Below are 17,098 nucleotides of genomic sequence, written 5' to 3'. Positions count from 1 at the left end.
ACCTTAAACATTATTTTGAGTGAGTGAATTCAATGAGAGGCTATGCAATTATTTTTACAGTACGGGGGGGGGGGTAGATTTTCATCACTACACACCTGCAATATGTACCAATCACTGTGCACCAATAAGCCAAGCATTAACCAAAGAGATTCATAGTATCATTTAAAATGTACTAATTTCCACCGACGCTTTGCCGTTTGCCAATTATGACGAACGAGAACATGCAACATTTCTTTCTCTCCTTTATTAGAGATTTTTTGTAAAAATGCAATTTGACCTACAGATACATTCACTTGTCACAGTATATGTGTTGCTCGTCTTTTTAAGTGCCAGACAGCTCCAAACCGTTTAAGGTCTTGTGAATATAATTTTTTCTGAAATCATGTAGATGTTGTCTTGGAACTTTTTAGTGGAGTCATATTCTTTCTATACATTAAAAAAAGAGAAAACAATAACTGAATCCCAGAAAAAAAGTATTCAAGGCTCAAAATTAAGTTGCCTAGTTATGTAACAAGAGAAACAGCACTAGCATACATGCACAACATTTGTCAATAAGCTTCTAAGACTTTGAAGGAGGAGAATGGCTTGACAAAGTGGTAGTCGAGGTTCCCACAGTGGGGGCACTGCTGCACGTTGCTGTACTCTGAGAAGTACTGCATCCCCACCCTGACATCTATGACCGGCTTACCACAGTGCTTGCAGTTCAGACGGGCCTAAGGGCACAAAGAGAGGAAATGGCTATGGATCTGCAGTAGTTGACTTTGCCATTCATAATGTCAATGAGACTAATTGATAGCAAGAGATCTAGCCACAACACAACCTCCATTTTGCTCGGACTATGGCCCATGAAGTGACTTTATGGCAGCCTGCCATGTCCGAATGACGACCCTTGACCATGCAGATACTGACCCCAAAATTAAATTTCAAACTCCTCATGAGAAGAAAAAGATGTGATGGCCTACTCACCTGACAACATGGCGTCGCAGCCAGTATATCATAGGTGTACATTGTCCCCAACTGGTGCCAGCTCCCATCCCACCTGGACTTGCACTTGATACATACAATTTTGTGGACTCCCTCCAGACAGTCGACACAGATTGCATACAGGTGCATCAGCCTCCCTTCACAAGAGAGACAATAGTGTTATTTAATAGAATCTACAATAAGCCCTACAGCGTGAAAAATACATGCATGAAAGGATTTCACTGTAACGCATATTAATCATGCATATCAAAGCCTGAAGATCAAAGCAACATCATCCATCCAGTTTGAATTCATATCCATGTGGTGAATAGCTACCAAGCTGCTCGTGGAAAATTGGATAGATTGACTTGATTGATATGTATGATATGCTTGATCACATTCATGTGGCATAATCATTTCATTTACTTATCAATTAAAGTCATTCATTGTATTGTTTATTATGGTGTGTTCTCATCTTAAATATATGCAAGAGAAAACACCCTATATGCAGACCAGAATAACAAATTATGAAAATTGTTATTCTGAAGACCTTTGTCTGTCCCACCATACACCTTGAGTCCAAATAATTTGCCTGCAGCCACATACTGTAGCTCCTGAAACCTTATCAGCTGTCAACAGTAAGCTTGAACTTTTCACTGTACACATTTTTCTACCTCAGCAGGAAGCTCAGAACCAAGGCAATCATTTTCAATGTTGTAATTACAGGTTTCCTGAGACTGTTTGTGGGAAAATATGTCCACAGAATATCAAACAAGAATGATGCCATTTTCCGTTAGCAATATTTGAGTTTGTAGCCTATCACAACATACTTATGAGGCATGTGCAATGTTTTGGCTGTCTGCTGAACCTGATAGCTTAAGTGTTTCAAATTCAGTTCCTCAGAGACAGACATTGTTCCGCAGGCCTACCTTGCAGGTGGCACGGCACATCGTACTCGATCTCATCATGTCTAGCGGGGCTCAGGAACAGGGTCCCGTCCACCAGGGGGAACTGCTCAAAGACAGGCAGGGTGCGGTGGCACAGGGCACAGTTGACCATGTTCCTGTGGCTGGCGCTCAGAGCCGACAAGATGTACCTCCTCAGGTCCTCTCCCTGGCCCGCCTGGGCATCATCCTCCATACGTACGTGGTAGGTGTTCAGCTTGTGTCTGGGAATGTGGGTCAGCAGCTCTGTGAGGTCCAGCCTTCGCAGGAACTGCACTGGGTTGTCCCCCAGGGTGAGTCTGGGCAGAGGTAAGATGGTGTGATCCAGGTGGCCTCCGCGACCCAGCATGCCGCTTGCCAGCATGTGCTTCCGGTGGCTATCCATGTGCACTGCATTCTTCAGGAACTCCCCCAGGTGCCGGGAGTTGCGGGGCCCTGCAAAGACGGGCGGGGAGAAGAAGGAGAAGCCTAACGGAGGGGACTGGCCCGGGGACTCAGAGGGTGAGCGGGGCCCCAGGCTGCTTGCACAGAACAGCCCTACGTGTCCCCTCTCTTGAGAGTTCTGCCGATCCACTGACTGTCGGCGAGGCAGCTCCTGACTTGCTCTGTGAGCCAGTTTACTGCCCCCATGTAACTTGCCCCTCTTAGGATCATCAGTCAGATCCAACCCACCTCCACATGCACCCCCTCCAGCTCCAGTTAGGCTGCTCAACTTCCCCAGGCTCTTCTCCAGAGGGATCTTCTTCTTTACATCTGTCATGCGCTTCACCTGGTACCAGTTTGTGTCTTTCTTAAGGTGGCCCTGGCCACAGCGGCAGGAGCAGAAGCGGAAGGCCAGGTCGTATCCCTTCTTAGTCCACATGTTCTGCCGACACTGCTTCTCGTTCCAGCTGCGGGCCCTTCCAATGCAGTTGAACTGGACCAGGATGCTGCTCTCCCACTCGTAGAAGCACTGCAAGTGCATCCAGTTGCCATAGGGGCAGCTATCACTGTTGCACACTACACGTTGATAGTCATCCTTCTCAAGGTCAATGTCTCTGGCCAGACTGCACACAAGAGGGGTGGCACAGGGGGCTTCTGCTGAACACAAAACAAAAGAGTTACTGTATCACTCAAAAATATATTATAACCTCTTCATACGAAGTATGACTTGAAAATAAAAACAAACATAAGCTTTTGAGGCACAAAATTCACTTTGGACATATCACAGAACAACAAAATGATATTAAACATAATAGATTTTAATTCATGCTGTAAAGACTAACTCCTGTGAATGCAATGTTGAACATATTCCATGCTGTTAGTGAACGATTCAGGACTGAAACATCAATGCAGAGCCTGTCTGGAACTTAACATTAAACAGTAATGGACTGTGTGAACATTCAAAAATAAGAAGAATGCTAATGGAATCTGTGTTATTTTGCAACATAAGAGCCATCATCACTGAGCATGGATCACAGAGAAAGGCCATCTGAATACACATCAGACAGGGAAACCCATCAGTACAGCCAAGTGAGTGGGAAAGTAGTCCAATGAATAGATTTAATGAAAATGTGGCCTTCAACGATTCAGGGGAGACCTTTAATGAAGTAATTAAAGAAGCACTACACTCATAGAAAAAAGGGTTCCAAAAGGGTTCTTTGGCTGTCCCCATAGGAGAACCGTTTTTGGTTCCAGGTGTAACCGGTGTGAAATGGCTAGTTGGTTAGCGAGGTGCTCGCTAATAGCGTTTCAATCGGTGACGTCACTCGCTCTGAGACTTGGGGTAATGGTTTCCCTTGCTCTGCGGCTTTTGTGGAGCGATTGGTAACGATCCTTCGAGGGTAACTGTTGGTCATGTGTGCAGACGGTCCTTGGTTAGAGCCCAGGTAGGGGCGAGGAGAGGGACGGAAGTAGCACTGTTACACAGGTACACCCCTTTCGGGTTCCATGTAGAACCCACTGTGGAAAGGGCTCTACTTTGAACCCAAAACAATTCTACATGTAACACAAAAGGGTTATAGCTGGAACCAAAAACAGTTCTTCAGACTGCTGAAGAACCGTTTCAGGTTCTAGATCAGCCTGGTCTCAGACTAGACATCACATAGTAAATGTAAATCCAGTACAGTAAAATGTTACAATATGTTACGTTTGGTATGGGTACATGAGACAGAAGGTTACTTAAGGCAAAAACGAAAGTAGGTTGGCTCGTCGCGGGTAGACGTATAACACGAATGTCTACCAACCCAAATGTTACATATTCGAATCTAATCACGGACAACTTTAGCAACTACTCACTACTTTTTTAGCTATGTTCAACTACATAGCATGTTAACTAACCCTTCCATCTAACTCATAACCTACGTTAGACACATAGCCACCGTTAGCCAAAAACGATTGGAATTCGTAAAATATTATACATTTAGCAAATTTGTTACATATTGTACGAATTTCAATTAGTAACATACAATACCAAATGGATGATAGATATCCACAAATTAATACATACGATACGAAACATATCATACTAAGACAAATGTAAATCCAGGACACTCCAATTAGTATGATTTGTGAATGTCCGTCAACCACTTAAAATTATGTTATTAATTACAATTTGTTCAATATGTTACGAATTTGAGAGGTGTATGGTATGTTACAAAATCCAATTTGCTGTGGCTAATGTTAGCTAGGTGGCTAAATGGATAACGTGAACTAGGCTAAGGGTTAAGGTTATGGGAAGGGTTAGCTAACATGCTAAGTAATTGCAAAGTAGCTAAAAAGTAGTAAGTAGTTGCAAAGCTAATTAGCTCAAATGCTAAAGTTCCCATGATGAGATTTGAACACGTAACCTTTGGGTTGTTAGACGGTTAGGGTTAGCTAAAATGCTAAGCAGTTGCAAAGTTGTTAATTAGTTAAAATGGTCTGTGATGAGATTCAAACACGCAACTTTGAGTTGCTACATGTTTGCGTTATAGGCTCACCCATCCACCTTACTTTCGTTTACCGCCTAAAATAACATTCGGTCTTATGTAGGGCGGCTACCAAAGGTAACTTAACGTACTCATTGACGTTTCCCGGATATACGTTTATTATGTTACTCTAGTCTAAGAGACCAGGCTGAATGTGTGCGTCGTGATATGGCAGTGCATGGAGCTCCATGTCAACGAATCATTAAATTACCAATGTATAATGCTAGTTGCCAATAAAGCAATAACACGTGAGTTAGGTACAGTCGATGACAACAATGAAATGTGAAGCAACGTAAGCTTGTCGTCTAGTGCGTATGCAATAAAATCCATTGCAATAACTTGTCACGCATGTTTTGACACAATTTCACACTTACCACTTGTATGCTCGTGTAACGGTGCAGCTGTAGCACCCAATAAGGTTGTTACCCCTGGTGCTCCCACTGTTGCGGCAGCACTGGCTCCATTTTCTTGCTCATCTCCACTACTATTAGTGCGTTTATTTCTCTTCCCCTTGTTGCTTTTCTGGTTGGGCATTTTACTGATCCTGATATGAATAATTTCAAACTATAATCGACTGTCTGACATTTCTGCGGGTTCCATTTGAATCCCACTTCAAATGAACTGATTCTCTCTTCTTGATTGCAGGTGGTACTGTTTTTGCAGCTATATCACCATCTAGATTTCTGCAGTTGTGACAGCAAAGGTAACCTACGAAGAAGGCGTGTCCGTTTCTTGTTTTGATTCCTGCTTTGAATGTAGATCGGTCAGGCGCTGTTCTGTTTTCCTCCTGCCTCCATGACGAAACACGGCCCCGCCCCCGACCCATTGCTGTAAGTTATTATTAGATCTAGCAAGGGAGTCCCAAGTAAAGGGGCCTGGTAGGAAGGGGAATCCACGGTAATACCTCAGGATCAAGTCAATGCTTTATCTGGTTTATCTGAGGCTACAGTTGCAGTCATAATCTTCTATGGCTTTGCCAACAATAGATTGATTGAGTGCAGACTTACTCTGCAGTTGCATGGTCTCCTATCCTTTTCATGAATACAAATGTTCTTCAATAACACAGTAGAGGCAGAGTGCAATGTAATAATACAGCATAAGGCTACAAAAAGATAGATGTATGCAATGCATCTGTTGTATTGGGCTAATAATCAGGCTGCAAAGTAAAGGTTTGTACTTTATTCACCATCCTCAGAACCCCCCCCCAATTGCTTTCTTAGGAATGTATTATTTCCATTATAAGACAATGATGAACTTTGGAAAGGAACTGCACTTTGATGAAGTTTGATAATGATCATACTGTAAATGCATTGTATTAGTTCAGAGAAATTGTACATTGCTAAATTTGTCATTGTTTTTATTTATTTTTCTAACCATTTTCTTGAAGAATTACAATTGCTTCCCATATCAAGTTTCACATTTCTTTCCTACCAGAGCACAATACTAAGTATGTGTTTCCTTGAATAACAGTAACACCATGCATTGGAAAAACTAAAATGCAAGTGCTTCAAGAGAGGCTTTATGAGGCTTTATGTGCAAAGGTCTCTCTTGAAGCACTTGCTATCTTAGTTTTTCTAAGGAGTTCCACACGAGGTAGCAAAATTACCATTTAAACAATCAATTCAATTGCCATTTAGTGATTCCTGTAAGGGTTAATAAAACAGGGGGAAGTTGTTTCCTAAGAAGTCTACGTATTTCATCCCCTAGAAATACAATATTTGTAGTCCTAAGAATTTATAAAATGTAATAGTAAAGCCTCAAAGGAACGCTTGACTTATCACCTGAATAATGATAACACACTCCTATAAGAATGAAGCTGATGGTTATCAACATTGTCATGGACACCTTGCAGGAGCAGCTCCCCTTCAAATGCGATGATCTTTTCCTCTTGGCAGCCCTCAGAAAGATCTTGGCAGCCCTCAGAATCACAACCAAAGCCTCAAAGATATTGGTGCACTTATAGGCATTGAACAGAACACCAAATTTGACACTAGTTTGTCCATCTGAATGTGTAAAACAAAGCAGGGTTGAGTGAGGAGAAATCAACATTCCTAAAGCTCTTGTGAATGTCTATGACATTATGTTGTTTCCACTAACACTGCATGGTAATGGCAAGGCTTCCCCACCTAGTTCCATCTCCCCACCAAAACATTCAGAAACAATCATTATATATACCGTTCAAATAAACAGTGGATCATACTGAAACAATACACTCAAATAGGCTCTGTCAGCTGAGGAGCAAAAAAGAGGAAGCATGGCTCTAAACAAATATGAAAGCCAGGGGATTTTCAACAGCAGGAGAGAGCATGAGGTAGTGGAGCTAATATGAGGTGGAACAGCCAGAGAGGAGTTCACAAACAGTTGCTGCACTGCCTGAGGATAAAGAGCAAGTGTACAAATGAAGACTAAATACCCTTACTTTTATTGTACTAATTAATTACAGATCTCATTAATAGCATTATGATTCTGGGAATCCACACGGTGTGCAGACTTTGGTTACACCCCAGTGCTAGAATTGTAGAGGTTTTAAAATACAGTGCATCCCCTACTGCAGGAATCACACCACCTATCCCTGGTGATTTTATTATTTTAACAGATCGTCCTGCAAAGTACACTACATGGTCAAAAGTATGTGGACACCTGCCCTTCGAACATCTCATTCCAAAATCTTGGGCATTATTATAGAGTTGGTGCCCACTTTGCTGCTATAACAGCCTCCACTCTTCTGGGAAGGCTTTCCATTAGATGTTGGAACATTGCTGAGGGCACTTGCTTCAATTCAGCCACAAGCATTAGTGAGGTCGGGCACTGATGTTGTCATTGTATGCTGTAGCGTTAAGATTTCCCTTCACTGGAACTAAGGGGCCTAGCCCGAACCATCAAAAACAGCCCCAGACCATTATTCCTCCCTCACCAAAAATGTACAGTTGGCACTATGCATTGAGACAGGTAGCGTTCTCCTGGCATCCGCCAAACCCAGATTCGCCTGTCGGACTGCCAGATGGTGAAGCTCCAGAGTCCTATTGCTCCAGAGTCCTATGGCGGCGAGCTTAACACCACTCCAGCCGACACTTGGCATTGTGATCTTAGGCTTGTGTGCGGATGCATGGCCTTGGAAACCCATTTCATGAGGCTCCCTACGAACAGTTATTGTTCTGCCGTTATTTCCAGAGGCAGTATGGAACTCTGTTGTGAGTGTTGGAACCAAGGACATACAATTTATACATGCTACGTGCTTCAGCACTCGGTGGTCCTGTTCTGTGAGCTTGTGTTGCCTACCACTTTGCGGCTGAGCCATTGTTGCTCATAGATGTTTCCACTTCACAATAATGGCATTTACAGGCAACCAGGACAGCTCTAGCAAGGCAGAAATTTGACGAACTGACTTGTTAGAATGGTGGCATCCTATGACAGTGCCATATTGAAAGTCACTGAACACTTCAGTAAGGCCATTCTACTGCCAGTGTTTGTCTATGGAGATTGCATGGCTGTGTGCAAAAATGTATACACCTGTCAGCAACAGGTTTGGCTGAAATAGCCGAATCCACTAATTTGAAGGGGTGTCCACATACTTTTGTATATATAGTGTCTATTGACAAATTGATTGACTATGTTTCATTTTTGCATTGGTTATTGTTATAAACAACGTGCACTGTAATACTAGATTAGACTTATTTTTACTGGCAAACAGTTGGATCATTACAATAAGCAGACACTTCATGTTGAACCGTCATTGTCCCTAGAAGTACAACAAAGGGTATAATGTCACATGCCAATATTATACAGGTGTTCCCAGAAGCCAAAATCAATAGCAAGGGAGAATAATGGGAGGGGTGTCATAATGAAGACATTTAAGTCATAACATTCCTTGTATTGTATTATAATTTATGGTACCTTATTAATACAGGATATTCAAACAAAGTATTTTAAAGATAGCAACAATGTAGTCTAAATGGTCTACAGCAGAAGAAACAAATCAGTGTCACATTCTAACAAGCTGCAATTATGGGGGCATTATGGGCGCAAACAGATCACTTTTGTGTCACGGCCTTTCAAAGTGTGTTGCATTATGGGGATAAACATTTTCCGACTTGCACCTACAGTACATGTCAACTGCATGAACTTTATAAAAATCATGTGATCATAGGTCATGAAGTTGACTGCAGTCGACTGAAAGTTTCTGCAGTTGCTCTTCAACTTCATCCTACATTGTGGTATTCATCATTGTCAACCAATCAATAGGGTGTTTTTGTTTGAACCACACAATGTAAACAGAGAGGAAGAGGCAAAGCAAGAGGGATAACTCGGTCCAAAATCTGTCTTTTCCAGCAAGTGCCATTTCTTCCGCTTACCAAGCAAAGAGTTTTTGTATGGAGGTCAATGAGTGTTGAATTTGGTTAACAAAAAATGTAATGGCTTATTTGCTACATGAGGTTTATTTGATCTTATAGAAGTTTTGTAATTATCATGTTATTGGGAGTGTACAGATATAGCCTAAGTAGGACATGACATCCCGGCAACTTTGAGAAGAAAACACTATCGAAGTTGTGCCTGTTATTGCTATCTGGGACCCTTGGGAAATGTAAATGTGACCCTAACCATCACCCTTACCTAACCGTAACTATTTTACATTTAAAATGGGGTAAAGTCAGAGTTGGGACATCCCAAGAATCCCAGATAGCACATACCTTGTTTAGCATGATGGCGCCGACAGAGATGGTTGCCTTGCTTCTAGTCCCTAAGAAACTATGCAGATTTTGTTTTTTATATATTATTTCTTACATCGTTAGCCCAGAGAATCTTAAGTGTTATTACATACAGCCGGAAATAACTATTGGATATCAGAGTGATGTCAACTTACCAACATTACGACCAGGAATACGACTTTCCCGAAGTGGATCCTTTGTTCGCACCACCACCCAGGACATTGGATCTGATTCCAGAGGACGACCCAAAACAACATCGCCACAGAAGAGGTAGATGGAGCGGCCTCCTGGTCAGACTTTGAAGGCGTGCACACCACCCACTGCTTTCGAGTATAATACTCGCCAATGCCCAGTCTCTAGATTACAAGGTAGACTAAATTAAGGCAAGGGTTGCTTTCCAGAGAGATATTAACATGGGATTTTAACATTCTCGGTTTCACGGAAACATGGCTCTCTCAGGATATGTTGTCCGAGTCGGTACAGCCACCGGGATTCTTTATGTGTCGTGCCGACAGAAATAAACATCTCTGGGAAGGAGGAGGGCGGGGGTGTATGCTTCATGATTAACAACTCACGGTGTAATCATAACATACATGAACTCAAGTCATTTTGTTCACCTGACCTAGTTTCTTACAATCAAATGCCAACCATATTATCCCCCAGGAGAATTCTCGTCGGTTATTATCACAGCCGTGCATATCCCTCCTCAAGCCGATACCACGACTGCCGTCAAGGAACTTCACTGGACTCTATGCCAACTGGAAACCATATATCCTGAGGCTGCATTTATTGTAGCTTGAGATTTTAACAAAGCAAATTTGAGAACAAGGCTAATCTAAATTCTATCAGCATATTCTCTGCATAACTCGTGCGTGCAATACACGGGATCACTGCTACTCTAACTTCTGTGATGCATACAAGGCCCTCCCCCGCCCTCCCTTCGGCAACTCCGACCACGACTCCATTTTGCTCCTACCGTCCTATAGGCAGAAACTCAAACAGGATATACCTGTGACTAGAACTATTCAACGCTGGTCCGACCAATCGGTATCCACATTTCAAAATTGTTTTGATCACGCGGACTGGGAAATGTTCCGGGCAGCCTAAGAGAATAATATTGATTTATACGCTGATTCGTGAGTGAGTTTATAAGGAAGGGCATTGGAGATGTTGTACCCATTTTGACTAAAAACTTACCCTAACCAGAAATCATGGATACATGGCAGTATTCGTGCAAAACTGAAAGCGCGTACCACTGCATTTAACCTTAGAAATATGACTGGGAATATGGCCGAATATAAACAGTGTAGTTATTCCCTCCGCAAGGCAATCAAACAAGCAAAATGTCAGTATAGGGCCAAAGTGGAATCGCAATTCAACGACAGACGCATGTGGCAGGGTCTACAGGCAATTACAGACTACAAAAATAAAACCAGTCACGTCATGGACACAGACGGCTTGCTTCCAGATAAATTAAACACCTTTGCCTGCTTTGAGGATAATGCAACCTCAGGAGGCTGAAGAAATTTGGCTTGTCACCTAAAACCTTCACAAACCTTTACAGATGCATAATTGAGAGCATCCTGTCGGGCTGTATCGCCGCCTGGTACGGCAACTGCACCGCCCACAACCACAAGGCTCTCCAGAGTTGTGCGGTCTGCACAATGCATCACCGAGGTCAAACCACCTCTCCAGGACACCTACAGCACCCGATGTCACAGGAAGGCCAAAAAGATCAAGGACAACAACCACCCGAGCCACTGCCTGTTCACCCCGCTACCATCCAGAAAGCGAGGTCAGTACAGGTGCATCAAAGCTGGGACCGAGAGACTGAAAAACAGCTTCGATCTCAAGGCCATCAGACTGTTAAACAGCAATCACTATAAACAGCCATCACTGATACAGTGAGGCTGCTGCCTACATACTCAAAATCATTGGCCACTTTAATAAATGGATCACTAGTCACTTTAATGTTTACATACCTTGCATTACTCATCTCATATGTATATACTGTATTCTATACCATCTATTGCATCGTGCCTATGCCCCTCAGTCATCGCTCATCCATATATTTATATGTACATATTCTTATTACATTCTTACTAAGATGTGTGTATTCGGTAGTTGTGGAATTGTTAGAATACTTGTTAGATATTACTGCACTGTCGGAACTAGAAGAACAAGCATGTCGCTACTCGCATTAACATCTGCTAACCATGTGTAATGTCACTACTCGCATTAACATCTGCTAACCATGTGTATGGAACCAATAACATTTTATTTTGATTAGTTCTTGGTTAGTTTCCTCAAGGGAAACAATAACAGTTTATAAAGTCCTAGGTTGCCCCACATACTCCTGAACTGCACCTAATGAACCTCTCAGGCCTGGTCAACCACAGCCTCTGACATTCTACTGGTGATAGTACATCACTGCTTCTATGTTGTTGAGGGGCAATACATGTGTTCACTCTAAAAAAAGTACTCAGGCCAGGGTGAAGATTGCTAGACACTGACAGATTGATAATAGCCCATCTCAAAAACTCTTTCATAATTAATTTGAGCACCACTAGTAGCTTCGTGTGATGTGATGTTTGATTAAATACATCAGTAATTTGCATCTGCATTAATAAAGCAGACCTGAACTCGAGAACCAACTTATTTCGTTGAACGGCATGTGACAGCGATGTTTGTCAGAAACATTTATTCCAGTGCAAAAATTGACTAGAAAGTGCAAGTAGGTTAATTTGTCATGAAGTCAATATAATCTAAACTGGGTTTTGTGATATTTCATTAAGAGTTCGTCAGGACTTACTTGATGGTTGGGTTTTGATTTTAACAAAACCCGATAAACAGTTGCAGATTAAACAGCTGCGGTGATTGCGCTCTATCCGCAGAACACACCGGCACTAACTTTCCATTGACCCAGGTTTATTCGACAAAAGCAATGTCGCAACAAAAAATGATTACATGTGTAATGGAAACGGAAGATAAACATTTCGAAAGATCGACAACAGTAGGCAGTTTTCCATTGACCCAGGTTTATTTGAATAAAGCGACGTCGCTACATCATGTAGCCTAATGGAAACGGCAGATATATAGGACAATTTTTCTAAAGATCGACTAAAATGTTAGCCGTTTGACAGGGGTGGATGTTTCTTTTGTCAGTTTTGTTATTGCGACAAATGACGGAAACTGATCATTAGAATATGGCAAATATTAAATTGCATACTATCCATGCTGGCTTTTGCGTCCAGGTAACTCACCCTAGCAGGCAATTATTGCGTCTATTTTCTATGGAAACTTTCTAAATGTCAACATAAAAATAAAAATAAAAAAAATCACTTGACAAGTTAATGGAAACAGCTATTTTTATCTATTCAACGAGTGGATTTTTCGAATAGAGGATGATTGCCGAATAATTTGTAAGGTAGACGTGACGTCACCGCGTAACTATAAAGATCCACTCCACATTGCATTCAAAATGTCTACTGCTTGCAACTAAAACATTTAGTTTCTCTTTCAAGAATGCCTGAATTGCGCCACTTTTCTTTTCTGGTTGGCAAGTTTTACAATGTCACGGACCGTGTCAATACATTGGCACGTGAATAATTAGAATATGGCAAATAAGGCTACATGAGACAGATAGGTGGGAGGGCATACAGGCGGTCACTGATTAATTACACAAGTTGCCTAAATCGGTAATGTTTTTATCGACACAAGATCGTTCTCAGTGGAAATGCACCCTAGCAGGCAATTGTATTTTCTATGCGAACTTAATAAATGTCGTGAAAAAACAATCACATAAGTTAATAGGAACATCGCTATTAGCGAGGTTTCCATCCAATTGGTGACATTTCATGCGAATATTCTAACATCTGCATAAAGACTGAGCATTTCCCCACCAGTGGTGTTTCCAAACTGAATTTAACTGCAAGTGTGTGTGCACACTACATCACGCACAGCCTTTTATCTGCAACAAGTACAAGGCAGTTATTCTGCATCCAAAATACCAGTTGACCGCAGATAAACGGCATTTAAAAAAAAAAGGGGTATGATATAACCAAGCGTTCCACCGACAGGCCTTGCATTATTTATTTTAGACAATTATCCCAACTTCTCGCATATTTTGTCTTGTCAACATTTTGAAAGTTCCTCCGAAATGTTTCCATCAGGCCTGTCATGAAATGTTATCCAACGTACTTTACACACAAAAGTTTGATGGAAACAGTGAAACGGACCTGCCAAGCATCGTCTACATAGGACATTTTTTTACTTGAGAAATACTGCACCAGAGTAAAATCCTGGCTAAAGCTGACTTGTTCTTCAATTCATTTAGACTATTGTCAGGAATTTATACTAGCTTTGTGCTTATGGTGACAAACATCAATAACTGTCACATCGAACCACACTCTTAATGAATCTGCAGGAACCCCTCTTTATAAGTCTACTGGTCTAACCAGTTAAGTGTAACTAAATTAATCAAAATTGTAATCTACATAATCCCCCAACGTAATTCTCTCATGAAGGCCATCAACAATAATTATTAATGCTGTATAATGATAGGAGACAGGCACAGGAATATGTAATAAGGGGTTTTATTTCTCCATTTAAAATAACAACAAGTGCACAATACAACAGAGCAAAAGGTACTCAACACCAATGGAGAAAAAAAACACAATGGGGAAGAGAAGGCACACTAAATCAGGGGGAACCAGGTGTGCGTAATGAGACAAGACAGACCTGAGTACCGGCCTCAGGGACAAGGTGTGGGTCAGTCAGGGCGCCAATGGTGAAAAACCCTGGTCAGCGAAGCGTCCAGGATGTCCACCGCAGGAACACGTCGCCACTCCTCTGGGCCGTACCGCTCCCAGTCGATGAGGTACTGGAGATGCCCCACCTGACGCCTTGAATCCAGGACTTCACTGACCAAGTATGACGGACCTCCCTCGATGTCCAGAGGAGGAGGCAGGGTGTCACAGGGTCCAGCCTCTGCGAGGGGACCAGACACCACTAGCCTGAGGAGAGACATGAAAAGTCAACAGGGAGTTGCAAATGGTACGTTACCTCATTAACTCTCCTCAGGACTTTAAAAACGGACACACAAACCAAAGACTTCATCTACCCTGCCGGAAGCTGAGGGGCAGGTTAAAGGTGGGGAGCCAGACCTGGTCGCCTGGAGAGAAAACACACGCCTCGTTGCATATACTCCCTGTTCACCCACGACTGCGTGGCCACGCACGCCTCCAACTCAATCATCAAGTTTGCGGACGACACAACAGTGGTAGGCTTGATTACCAACAACGACGAGACGGCCTACAGGGAGGAGGTGAGGGCCCTCGGAGTGTGGTGTCAGGAAAATAACCTCACACTCAACGTCAACAAAACTAAGGAGATGATTGTGGACTTCAGGAAACAGCAGAGGGAACACCCCCATCCACATCGATGGAACAGTAGTGGAGAGGGTAGCAAGTTTTAAGTTCCTCGGCATACACATCACAGACAAACTGAATTGGTCCACTCACACAGACAGCATCGTGAGGAAGGCGCAGCAGCGCCTCTTCAACCTCAGGAGGCTGAAGAAATTCGGCTTGTCACCAAAAGCACTCACAAACTTCTACAGATGCACAATCGAGAGCATCCTGGCGGGCTGTATCACCGCCTGGTATGGCAACTGCACCGCCCTCAACCGTAAGGCTCTCCAGAGGGTAGTGAGGTCTGCACAACGCATCACCGGGGGCAAACTACCTGCCCTCCAGGACACCTACACCACCCGATGCTACAGGAAGGCCATAAAGATCATCAAGGACATCAACCACCCGAGCCACTGCCTGTTCACCCCGCTGCCATCCAGAAGGCGAGGTCAGTACAGGTGCATCAAAGCTGGGACCGAGAGACTGAAAAACAGCTTCTATCTCAAGGCCATCAGACTGTTAAACAGCCACCACTAACATTGAGTGGCTACTGCCAACACACTGTCAATGACACTGACTCTACTCCAGCCACTTTAATCATGGGAATCGATGGGAAATGATGTAAATATATCACTAGCCACTTTAAACAATGCTACCTTATATAATGTTACTTACCCTACATTGTTCATCTCATATGCATACGTTGATACTGTACTCTATATCATCGACTGCATCCTTATGTAATACATGTATCACTAGCCACTTTAACTATGCCACTTGGTTTACATACTTATCTCATATGTATATACTGTACTCGATATCATCTACTGTATCTTGCCTATGCTGCTCTGTACCATCACTCATTCATATATCCTTATGTACATATTCTTTATCCCCTTACACTGTGTATGACAGTAGTTTTTTTTTGGAATTGTTAGTTAGATTACTTGCTCGTTATTACTGCATTGTCGGAACTAGAAGCACAAGCATTTGGCTACACTCGCATTAACATCTGCTAACCATGTGTATGTGACAAATAAAATTTGATTTGATTTGAGTGGCGGTCGGCCTGTTTCTTGTGCCAACACACAGCCCGCTGGAGACGAGTGTGCGCAGCGTTCCAGGTCCCCTCAGCGCGCCAAAACCACTCATCCACCGCAGGGGCCTCAGTCTGGCTGGGATGCCAAGGTGCCAGGGCCGGCTGATACGCCTTTCCAGTGCGTGTTGGGGTGAGGTTAGTGGAGGAGTGGCGGAGGGAATGCTGCACGTACTCCGCCCAAGGTAGAAAACCCACCCACTCCCCCACCGGTCCTGACAGTAATACCTCAGGAACCTGCCCACTTCCTAATTAACCTGCCCATTAGCTTGAGGACAGTACCCAGAGGGGAGACTGACCATGATCCCCAGGTGTGCCATGAATTATTTCCATACAAGTGAGGTGAACTGAGGGCCACAGTCTGATGCAAAAGGCAGAAATCATGGTCACAGGCAATGGTCAAAAACAAACAAAACCTCACAATCATAAAAACAGAAAGAACTGAACTAAATAGGGAACTGATGAGACCGAACACAGGTGAAATCAATCAACAAAAATGAAAGACAGGGCTCTGTTCCAGAACACAAAGAAACATGGCTATGTTCAAGAACACAAATAAAAAGAACAAGGTTGACTAAGAAAAGAAAAGCAGAACCCTATAGGTAGCGTACACAGATTTGCAGACATTATCGCAGGTGCAGCGAAATGTTTGTGTTTCTCGCTCCAACAGTGTAGTAAAACATAGCAAAACAATACACACAATGTAAAAATAAAGAAATTAAGAAATGTCCGAACAAATCCAATTAATAACCCAAATAGCACTGTAACAGTAATCCAAATGCAATCTCATTTTTCGTCCACTTTCCCTCTCCTCACTGCCTCGCCTCGATTACCTTGGAGAGAGGATGCAGGAATTAAGGACGCAGGAATTAAGCAAACCAATTGAGAAAAGGAGAGGCAGCCAGGAGAGGGGAAAGTGGACGAAAATGTACTTGTATGAAATGAGACTCTCCTTCTCCAACACTTGTGTGAAAACCCAAAATAGATGTATAAAGTGATTAAAACATTTTTAAAATAAATGATAAGGAAC

The 17,098-nt window shown here is 42.7% G+C and overlaps 1 protein-coding gene across 3 annotated transcripts; it reads right to left on the bottom strand.

Moving 5' to 3' along the window:
* Nucleotides 1–225: 225 nt before the first annotated feature.
* LOC112250180 (headcase protein homolog) lies at nucleotides 226–5,622 on the bottom strand. Of its 3 annotated transcripts, none has more exons than XM_024420101.2 (4): nucleotides 5,230–5,622; nucleotides 1,893–2,987; nucleotides 967–1,121; nucleotides 226–713 (listed from the first exon to the last, which is right to left on the bottom strand). In XM_024420101.2, exons 1-4 carry the CDS (start codon nucleotides 5,387–5,389, stop codon nucleotides 549–551), a joined length of 1,575 nt encoding a protein of 524 aa, XP_024275869.1. In that variant the 5' UTR covers nucleotides 5,390–5,622; the 3' UTR covers nucleotides 226–548. The 3 variants fall into 3 exon arrangements, with proteins under 3 accessions (XP_024275869.1, XP_024275870.1, XP_024275871.1); XM_024420102.2 differs by having other exon boundaries at nucleotides 1,893–2,984; nucleotides 5,230–5,621; XM_024420103.2 differs by lacking the exon at nucleotides 5,230–5,622 and adding an exon at nucleotides 4,868–4,940 and having other exon boundaries at nucleotides 1,893–2,984.
* Between the last annotated feature and the right edge of the window lie 11,476 nt (nucleotides 5,623–17,098).

Source organism: Oncorhynchus tshawytscha, linkage group LG05 (genome assembly GCF_018296145.1).
Source record: "Oncorhynchus tshawytscha isolate Ot180627B linkage group LG05, Otsh_v2.0, whole genome shotgun sequence".
NCBI lineage: Eukaryota > Metazoa > Chordata > Actinopteri > Salmoniformes > Salmonidae > Oncorhynchus > Oncorhynchus tshawytscha.
The sequence above is the reverse complement of the archived record's forward strand: the minus strand, read 5'-3'. Positions and strand labels throughout refer to the sequence as shown.